General features: G+C 52.7%; 1 protein-coding gene across 9 annotated transcripts; it reads left to right on the top strand.

Annotated features, from left to right (window-relative positions):
- Nucleotides 1-1,121: 1,121 nt before the first annotated feature.
- On the top strand, nt 1,122-9,073 carry CCRL2 (C-C motif chemokine receptor like 2). 9 transcript variants are annotated; one of them, XM_054729620.1, is made up of 4 exons: nt 1,122-1,255; nt 6,353-6,534; nt 7,391-7,466; nt 7,973-9,073. In XM_054729620.1, the coding sequence occupies exon 4, from the start codon at nt 7,984-7,986 to the stop codon at nt 9,022-9,024; it is 1,041 nt and encodes a 346-aa protein (XP_054585595.1). In that variant the 5' UTR covers nt 1,122-1,255; nt 6,353-6,534; nt 7,391-7,466; nt 7,973-7,983; the 3' UTR covers nt 9,025-9,073. The 9 variants fall into 9 exon arrangements, with proteins under 9 accessions (XP_054585595.1, XP_054585597.1, XP_054585589.1 ...); XM_054729622.1 differs by having other exon boundaries at nt 6,353-6,468; XM_054729614.1 differs by lacking the exon at nt 1,122-1,255 and adding an exon at nt 5,840-5,966.
- The last annotated feature ends 1,004 nt before the right edge of the window (nt 9,074-10,077 follow it).

Here is a 10,077-nt window from a genome sequence, read left to right on the forward strand (position 1 = left end):
CGGGGACCCTAACAGAAACAAGCAGGCACAGGAGGAGGCAACTTCAGAGAATGGTGAGTAGTTTCATGAGAAAGAAGGGAGTAGAAACAGATGGGACGGGAAGCTGGTGAGTAGAGGGCAACTAGGGTGGCCTTGCTCATTGTGCTAAGGAGTGTAGGCCCAAGGGGCGTGGAGAGGGGCAGGGAGGGAATGTGTACCTTGGCCATCTGATCGACCCCAGCATGTGGAGAATGTACAGGAGGAGGCAAGAGTGGAGGGAGGCAGAGACCCCAGGCAGAGTTTTGGAGGTGCTCCTCTGGGGACACAACGGAGGCCTCTGCCAAGATTAAGAGCTCTGAGTGGCGAGCAGCTAACAAATTTGAAAGCTTCCAGGGAAGCCCAGCTGGCATGGCTCAGTGGTTGAGTGTCGATGTATGGACCAGGAGGTCATAGTTTGATTCTGGGTCAGGCACATGCCTGGGTTGCGGGCTCCATCCCCAGTGTGGGGCGTGCAGGAGGCAGTTAATCAATGAGACTCTCTCATCATTGATATTTCTACCTCTCTCTCTCTCTCTCCTTTCCTCTTTGAAATCAATAAAAAATACACATACTATAGTATTTTTAAAAAGAAAGAAAGGAAACTACCAGGGGAATGACTCATCAGGACTTGGATTTAGGGAGGGAGGGAGGTGATGGCTGGGGCCCCGGATATGAGATGATGGGTTGAGTGTTGAGTTAGAACTTCATGCAGCTGGCAGTGTCGGGAGAAGCTGGATGGGCTGGCCTTGGACCCAGCAGAGCACATGGGTGGAGAGGCACATCTGGGGGCCCCAGCAGTGGACACATGGCTCAGGACAGAACCCTAAGGAGTGCAGACAAGGAGGAACCCCCGAGGAGAAGCAGAAGGTGTGTGGGACAGGCAGAGCCCTGCCGAGGCGAGAGCTCAGGGAGGAAGAGGAAGTGTCATTGTCCCGGGACGCCAAACAAGATAAGAGCGGAAAAAACATCCACGGGGCCTGTGATGCAACCCGAAAAGCAAGACAACCTTCCAGCGCCTGCCTGGTCTCCTCCTGCACTGACTCACAGCAAAGGGACAGACAACCATATTTCCCTGTTGCCCCTAAAAAAGCACAACTTTGTCCCGAAGTTCTGGGCTCTCGGGAGGGGACAGGACCTGCCTTTGTGGTTCGAAGGCCCTGGTTGCTGAGAGAAGGAGGGACCCTTTCCAAGGACCCTTTCCAGAGGGTATGGCTGAATCTTTTGAGATGGGAAAGAGGTGGGTACCTCAGACTCTGGTGCGCAGATAGCAGCCAGCTCAAACCACATCCTTGGAGTCTATAGGAAAGGCTCCAGGGGGCCTCAGGGACCCTCCCTGGGGGGCGGAGGGGGGGGGGACACTGGGCAGGGAAGGAGCACAGCTTTCAGTCCCCTGGGCCTTGACCCCAGGAGGGCCCACAGTACCCACCCAGGCTGAGGACCAGGGCCCAGCCCAGTCTTGCACAGTTAAAATCTGTCACAATTTAATTTTGTTAAAGGGAATATTTTTTAAGTGAGGCTCCTACTTGGTTGATTACCTTTTACCTCTGTTTATAAGAAAAGATTTCTTATCTCTTCAAAATATGGTTCATATTGAACCAGAGACTGTTCAATCTTCCCGATCCTCAAAAGCAAGCATGTCAAACTCGTGGCCCACAACAAATATTTTTGTGGCCCAGCCAATATAACGGTATGTAAGAAATGTTTTAATAACATTTCGTAACTTAATTTTTCATAACTTAATTTTTACAATATCCTGTTGTACATAATTATTAATAACAACCTACAATGTTCGCTAATGACTGATTACTATAATCGTGTTCCATTCATTTCCCTTATATGCCTTATGCGCAGGCGCAGCATTTCTCTCCACTAATACTAGCAGTGAATATTTTAGCAGCCAATTGCCACGTCCTTAGTCTTGGACTGACTTGTTTCGTGTGCACAACAGGAAATATTTCGCTTTTGGAGAACAAAAAGAAATAGGTTTATTTGTGTTACGCTTATTAATTTGTGCAGTTATTCAGTGTCTGGTAAGTTAAAGTTCAAGAAAAAAATATTAATTTTTATTAAAATGTTCTATTATTTTATGTTAACAATTGCTCATTTATTTCAGCCCTTTGCATTCAGCATGTCTCTATCGAAATAAACCTACGTTTCTGTGAAAAGGGAAGCTTTTGTTATTTTGTGGCCCACATGAACTTAAACCTTATTTGGCCCGTGTTAGCCTTTGAGTTTGACATGCTTGCTCCAAAGGCTAGAGTGTGGCCAATGAAATAAGGCAGGAGAAAGAGGAAAAAGGAAAACTGGAGGGTGGCACGGGGGTGGGGACGTATCAGTTCTACTCCCACTCTGCGAGCCCTGATGACCACAGTGAGTCATCAGGAGGGATAAGTGGAGCCCTAACCGGTTTGGCTCAGTGGATAGAGCGTCAGCCTGCAGACTGAAAGGTCCCAGGTTTGATTCTGGTCAAGGGCATTTACCTTGGTTGCGGGCACATCCCCAGTAGGAGGTGTGCAGGAGGCAGCTGATCGATGTTTCTAACTCTCTATCCCTCTCTCTTCCTCTCTGAAAAAAATCAATAAAATATATTAAAAAATAAAATAAAAGAGGGATAAGTGGCCAACGGGCACGTGACTCCTCCTCCACGACCACAGCATGGTCTTACGACATGGCAGTTTTGTACACTTCAGTTTCTGTTTCTTATCTTTGGGTAAATAAAATGTGCAGAAACCGAGAACTCTCAGCATGTGCAATAGGCACTGTGGGTTCTGCCCTGATGCCCTCTCCAGGGTCAATGCACCCACTCTCTCAGGTGCTGGGGCTGGGGCAGCTGCACGCCTCACTGGGAACCACCTTCAGCTGCTGGGACCTGCCTGCCAGGCTATGCCCCCTCCCAGGGGAGGGCTGAGGCCTGACCCCCTTCCCACAGTGTGGGACAGCGCTGCAGGGCCAGCCCAGCGCCAGAGCTCCTCACGGATCAGCTGAGGCCTCAGTTGGAACTCCCTTGCCGTCAGCTTCTCCCTCTGCTGGGTCCCGCCTCAGTTGGGTCCCTTCCAGGTTGTTTCCTGAGAGCCCTTTAGATCAACAAGACCTCTGTCTGCAACGCCCTCGCTGAGAGTTCTGCATTCCTGGGAGTGCGGTCTCAAATAGCCAAGTTCTTGGCTCCAACTTTCTCTTCCACCAAAACTCAGTCACAGGCGCCAATGACTAAAAATACCTCCACCCTGGGTTGTGTTCCTTTCACTTCCCTTGTCCCATCTCTGTGATACAAGTAAATGGTCCCTCAAGGATCTGAAAAAAGAAGACATTGGGAGGAAAAGGGAGGAGAAGAGGCCTATACGCTCCTCGCCTGGCTAACTCCCACTCGGGCTTTCAGCTTAGATGACAGCTATCCTGGGACACCTCCCCTGGGCCCTCTGGGCTGGGCAGGTGCCCCTGCTGACTGCCCCACAGCTCCCATGTGCTTCCCAGCCCATCACGTGACTCCCTGGGTTATAATCAGTTATGTATCTGACCATATCCCTCTAGATCAGTGGTTCTCAACCTTTCTAATGCCGCGACCCTTTAATACAGTTCCTCATGTTGTGGTGACCCCCAACCATAAAATTATTTTCGTTGCTACTTCATAACTGTAATTTTGCTACCACAGGTTGTGACCCACAGGGTTGAGAACCACTACTGTAGAGCCTAAGACCATCGGAAAACACAGATATTTACATTATGATTCATTAACAGTAGCAAAATTACAGTTATGAAGTAGCAACGAAAATAATTTTATGGTTGGGGGTCACCACAACATGAGGAACTGTATTAAAGGGTCGCGGCATTAGAAAGGTTGAGAACCACTGCTCTAGATGGTCATGTCAATGCCATGAGGACAGGGAATGGGTCTAGTTTGCTCATCATTTTCTCCCAGGGCAAAGCTCCTGGCACTCGGGAGATGTGTCCTACTGTCTTGCTAGGAAACATGTGGCACACTCCAGTAGGGCAACTGAGAGGAGTCTGGTGAGAGGGCTCTTTACAAAGATTGAGACAGGGGCCGAAACCGGTCTGGCTCAGTGGATAGAGCGTCGGCCTGCGGACTGGAGGGTCCCAGGTAAGATTCCGGTCAAGGGCATGTACCGTGGTTGCGGGCACATCCCCGGTGGGGGGTGTGCAGGAGGCAGCTGGTCGATGTTTCTCTCTCATCGATGTTTCTGGCTCTCTATCCCTCTCCCTTCCTCTCTGTGAAAAATCAATAAAATATATTTTTTAAAAAAAAAGATTGAGACAGGGGATGGGGAACTCGGCACATAGTGCAGGACTCAGTGCTGGTGAGAGTGGTCCACCTTTCCCACCACAGGCCAAGAGGAGGGTGCTGTCTGGCAAGAGCTGCCCCACCAAGAAGGAGACCAACCAGGAAAGAGCCTCCAATCTCCTACCTGAAATTCCCGATTGGCCCAACCCAGCAGAAAATCATAGGCTAAGGGGGGTCTGCTATTACTAGTAATAAGCTCAGTCTCTCTGGACATAAAGCAGGGTAGAGGAGAGTGGACAGAGAGGGGGAAAGGAAGGTTTACAGGACAGTAGGCACGAAAAACCTGTGAAATGAATAAACAAATGTCACTTTTCAACAAATGCTCATGGAAACACTACTCAGTGGATACTTATCCTGTTGATCACCCCTGGTGTAGACAAATCAAAGGCCACATGCATTAAAAGGCCACGAACTGTGACTCCACCATGGGGAAGACAGCAAAGCCTGGGGCTACGTGAGATGGGGAGCTGGAACCGAGATGTCCTGGCATACAGCTAGGAAAAGGTGGACTAAAAGAAATGCACCCACAGGCAGAAGACAATGAGACAGCGGACCAGTCCTTGCCTAGGCTCTAAGCAGTAGAGGGAAGAGACTCCTCTGGGAAACCAAAATCCGTGCCTCATGCAAATATGAGGTTCCATTCTACAACACCCTCAACCCAGGAGATCACAACAGCAGACCAAGAAAACTCATCTCAGGCCATTGATGCCCCTAGTGCTGCTTGCTGAAACAAATGCAACCCCGCCCCACCCCCCCCAGAAGGGAGTGCTCCCCCTTCAGGCCACGAAAAGCTGATGCAGAGAAAATAATCCCCAATAAATTTGAACTCACATGGAGACTGCAAATATCCAAGGAAATGGATCACCGTGAGAGACAGTTGGTAGGCTTCACAAACCACAATTAAACCCTGGCTGGTTTGATTAAATCATGACTTAATTAAACATTTTATAAGGAATCAAGATCCTTAAAAAAGGGAGCAAAATATTATTAGCAGAACCCACTCATTGTAGACAAGGGTCTAGTCCATTCTTGTGGGTTTGTCGTATTGCCCTAAGTCAGCACTTCGTCTTAGAATACGAAAAGTCCTAGAAACCCTTCTGGATATGGGAGTTTTTACTCAGTAGGTGTTTTTCCCTTTTTCCCCTAGAAAAGTCTCTGGAAGCTAGTTGAGACAGGAGACCGTAAGTTAGTGATGGATCTTGTCTTCGTGGCTAAGTGGTGTTAACTAGCTAGTCTCAGAAACACTTACTCAAAGAAAGAATGGAGAGGAGAAGTGGGTTGATGGGTTGGTTTTACTGGGGCTTCCAGGGAGGTTAGGGAACGGACCAGTGGATAAGCAGAATGCTAGGAATCAAGCCAAAATAAAACAATACTGAAAGCGAAGGCCATGCTAATTCCAGGAAGTTAGGGTGATCCTGAATGTACAAACAGTGGTTTTTCTTGGGAAACTTCCAATTTCACATAATCCCGTGACACATTCGAGGTGCCTGCCTGCAATTTCCCTCCACTTAACCACATCACGTGCAGGGTGTATATTCATGGGGTTTTTCAAGTCTCAACATTGGACTTGACCCTCAGCCCCTGGCCTGCGATCGACCAGTGGGCATCCGGCAATAGAGTATCAAGAGCTGCCATCACCTACTCACTCCAGGTTCTGGGGAGGTGGGGGGCAGGTTGGGGTGGGGGGGCTGGTGTGCCTCCAAATAGCCTGGCCACAGGAGGTAGAGCCCGTGAAGGAAGAGTGACCTTTGCTGGTCCCAGGGCCACAGCTGCCACCACTGGCCAGAGCTTCCCAGGGCACAGTGACCCTCACTCTCAGGAGCCTATACGGGGGGGGGGCGGTTTGGGGGGGGCAGCAGGAGGACTGGCTGGGAAACAGTCACAGCCCCGGTTCCCACCAGCACCAACCCTTGCTTAGGGAGGAGCACCCTGAGTCGCCCTTTGAGTTAAATTTAATGCTCGATCACATGTTCGTCTGGGCCCTTATGTGTTTGTTTTTCCTTTCTTTTAATGCTTTCCTTATTTCTATTTTAACAGGCCCACGTTCTGGGCGGAATGCTACCCCGAACACCTCTGTGGCGTTAGCAGGATGCCATCTGACCAGCCACATAAGCAACATAAACGCTAAACCAATCCGCGGAGGCCGATCACAGGTGCAAAGACTGGATCTGGGAGTTCAGACTGACTGCTCAGCTCTTTCAATCAAGTTCCTCTTCCCAGTTCAGGTTTCTTCCCAACCCTCCCCGCCCTCCCTCCACCCCAACCGCCCACCACCTTCGCCCACCACTCCAAATGTGGGCTCTTGTCTCAGCTTCCTCTCTCCGGCCTCAAACCTCGCCTCGCCCCTGCCTTGTCTGGGGTTGAACTTGTCACCCTCACGTTCTCTGCCTCCCCGCGTCCTCACCGTGGAATGTTCCTGCGCTGGGTTCTCCCTCGAGGCGCAGGGTCAGCTCCTCACAGCTCGCCTAACCCCTCGGTTCCCATGGAGTGGGGCTGTCGGTGCTCACGGCAGCCCACGCTCCCTGCACTGACACCCCACGTCTGCACCCCCTTCCCAAGGGATATCCCTGTGGCTGCCGCTGCCGGGGAAATCCTCTCTTGAGACCCCACCACCTCAGTCAAAAGTGACAAGAAACACCCAGCACGGTCCCTGGGGCTCTCACTACAAGTTCTGGAAGCCCCAGATGGATGCCAGGTGTGGGCTCTGCAGATGCTAAGGAGCCGCTGCAGGTGGGCATCGGGCCCCTGGCTCTGTAGGCGCCACCGTGACAATTGGCTGCAGCTGGTCCCTGCTCAGTGACACATGTCAGACGGGCCTTCCTAGCCCTCCCTCCGTATCGCCCAAGAGCAGCCGAACCCAGTTCCCTTATCTGGGGCAGCCAGGAGGCCGGGGAATCAGAGGCGGGTCCAGAGGGAGGTGGAGGACTCAACAACTTCCTGGTTTCCCTCGAAGGCTGAGACGCAGCCTGGGGTCCGGGGGAGCTTTCCCGGGGCTTTACTTCAGTTCATCTCGGAGCCCCAAACTGGAGGCAGAGCTATCAGGGACACGCTGTGGCTTCTCTCACTCACCCCTAGGGGTCAGGACCGCCTGCTGGGCTGGGAGGAAGCCGCTTTCTGCAGGCCCAGGCCCGGCCCAGCGGCTCGGCCAAGGGTAAGTCATCTGTGTATTTCACCAGCGAGGCCATGTGGGGCGTAGGATGCTTTCGCTTTTGCAGACATTTGCTCCTGTCCTTCGAGAGAAGAACTCGGAGCTCCCAGCCTGTCACAGGAAGCTGCCTGGGGGTGAGCCAGCTTCTCAGACGGGGAGAGATGATGACCCACGCCGACGCTGCGGCCCTGGTTCTGGGCTCTCCCGCATGGGAGCTCCTCTCTCTCTCCTACATATTGCCTGCCCGCGGGCTCCTGTTTCTGCCCAGAGAATGAATGACGTTCTTAGAAGACGTGTCCCGCTTACCTGCGTTTGCCCGGGGGGTGTCAGCATCGGGGGCAGCAGCCCACGTGGGACGGAGGGACGGGGTGGAGAAATGTCTGTTTTCCCTCTCCTGGGCCGCAGACGTCCTCTGGCTCAGAGCGTGCGGCGTGGCCACTCACCTGTTTGCTGTTTCCTCCGGGGCCCTGCAGCTGTCTGCGATAACATCATCCCCTTTCTCTGCGCAGGGCAGCCGGCCATGGCTAACTACACCGACGACGATGATGATTATGACGTCATCATCTACGACCCTCTGCCTGACAATGAGACGCTCGGAAAGGACGGCGCCCAGCAATGCCCCCCGTACGACCCCGCCGTCCTCTCGGCCCAGCTGCTGCCCCAGCTCTACACCACCGTGTTCCTGCTGGGCCTCCTGGACATCATCTTGATGATGTGCATCCTGGTCAAATGCCACAGACTCCGCCAGGTGGAACACACCTACTTCCTGAACTTGGCCGTGTCTAATCTGTGCTTCTTGCTCACCTTGCCGATCCAGGCTCACGCTGCCTCCTACGGGGGGCCCCTGGGCCATCCCATGTGCACAGTTCTCGTGGCACTGTCCTCCGTGGGCCTGCACAGCGAGGCGTTGTTCAACGCCCTCCTGACCCTGCAGAGCTACCTGGTGTGCTCCCGCGCAAGACGCTTGTCCCCAGCGGCCAGGAGGGGGGCCTGTGGCGCCCTCGCCAGTGGCCTGGCCTGGCTGGCGGCCGCTCTGCTGGCGCTGCCCGAGGTCCTGTTGTGCGCGGCTCCGGGGGACAGCCGGGGGTCCAGGTGCCCCTGCAGCGGGCCTCACTTCCTGCCGGGCCAGGGGACGGCCTGGGAGCCCATTCTGACCTTGAAGGTGAACCTGGCGGGCCTTCTGGTCCCACTGCTGGTTTTCATCGTTTGCCTTGTGCGTCTGGGAAAAACATTAAGGAAGTCTGACCTTTTCCGGCTGGTTTTCGTCATCATGGTTGTTTTCCTGCTGATGTGGGGACCCTACAATGTGGCGCTGTTCCTGTCTACGTTCAAGGACTCCTTCTCCCTGCGGGACTGCGGGAGCCGCTACCACCTGGACAGGAGCGTCCAGGTGACGGGCATCATCGCCAGCACCCACTGCTGCGTGAACCCGCTCCTCTACGTGCTCCTCGACAAGGCGTTTCAGAGGCGCCTCTGCCCTTGCTGCTGTCCACTTCCGCCCACCGAGGACCCTGCACAGGATACGCCCTGGGAAGAGTGTGACCACTCCACTCAACTGTAAACCGGCTTCCATCAAGCTGGACAAATAAACATCGCTTTTGTTTCCTGGATGCCTGGTTTTGTATATGTTTTGGCTATGGATGAACTGTGCGCTCCCCACCTCCCCACCCCAATTTATATGTTGAAGCCCTAACCCTGTTATCTGGGCATAGGGGCGTTGGGAGGTCATTAGGGTTAGATGAGGTTATGAGGGTGGGGCCCTCGAGATGGGATTAGTGCCCTCAGAGGAAGAGACACCAGAGAGCTTCCTCATTGTTTTACACACGTGTCTATGAAATCCATACAGGGAGAAAGGGGGGGAGTGAGCATTGGATTTGTCTCAGGTGCTGGGCAAGGCTCTTTATAAACATGAGCTCCTTCACACCTCACTTCCCAGCCATGGTGTGGGTGGAATTAGTCTCATTTCTCTGAGGAGGAAACGGAGGCTCCGAAACATCTCTCAGATCACACAGCTACAGAGTGGCAGGGCTGGGACACAAACCTTGGTGTCATTTGCTCCAGAGCCCGTGCCGTGTCCACCGTGCCAAACTTCCAAATACCGGGCAAGAAAACACATGAAGTGAATATGTTACTTTTAAAACCAATTGGACCGCATTTCAAATGAGAAGCAACCCATTTCTATAGAAGCCATTTTTTACACACATTTTCTTGCAGATCATAGAAAGAATGGCTCGCTGGAGGCTCTGGATAGAGGTGAAGGGACATGTTCTGTGGGAATTCCCTAGGTTTTCTTGGCTGCTCCCCCACCAGGCCCCCAGACATCGCCAACCTGTGAGCCTCCCACGTTTCCACTGCTTCTTTCTACTTTCACAATAGTAAGTGTACGGTTAGGTTTAGAAATATTTAACACGGTGTGTGTTTTGTCCTTTTCAGTGAAACGTATACCTCAGGCCTCAGCAGCCTGTGACTAAAACATCAGGAGTGTTTGCCTGGGGAAATCCAGTGCCTGTGTTTCCGTTACATGGCCCAAGTAGAGATGACAGAGGAAATGCAGATGCCCATGGACCACAACCTTTCACCTCCATCACTGAGGAGGGAGGAAGAGGAGGTGACC

This window comes from Eptesicus fuscus, chromosome 18 (genome assembly GCF_027574615.1).
Source record: "Eptesicus fuscus isolate TK198812 chromosome 18, DD_ASM_mEF_20220401, whole genome shotgun sequence".
Taxonomy (NCBI): Eukaryota; Metazoa; Chordata; class Mammalia; order Chiroptera; family Vespertilionidae; genus Eptesicus; species Eptesicus fuscus.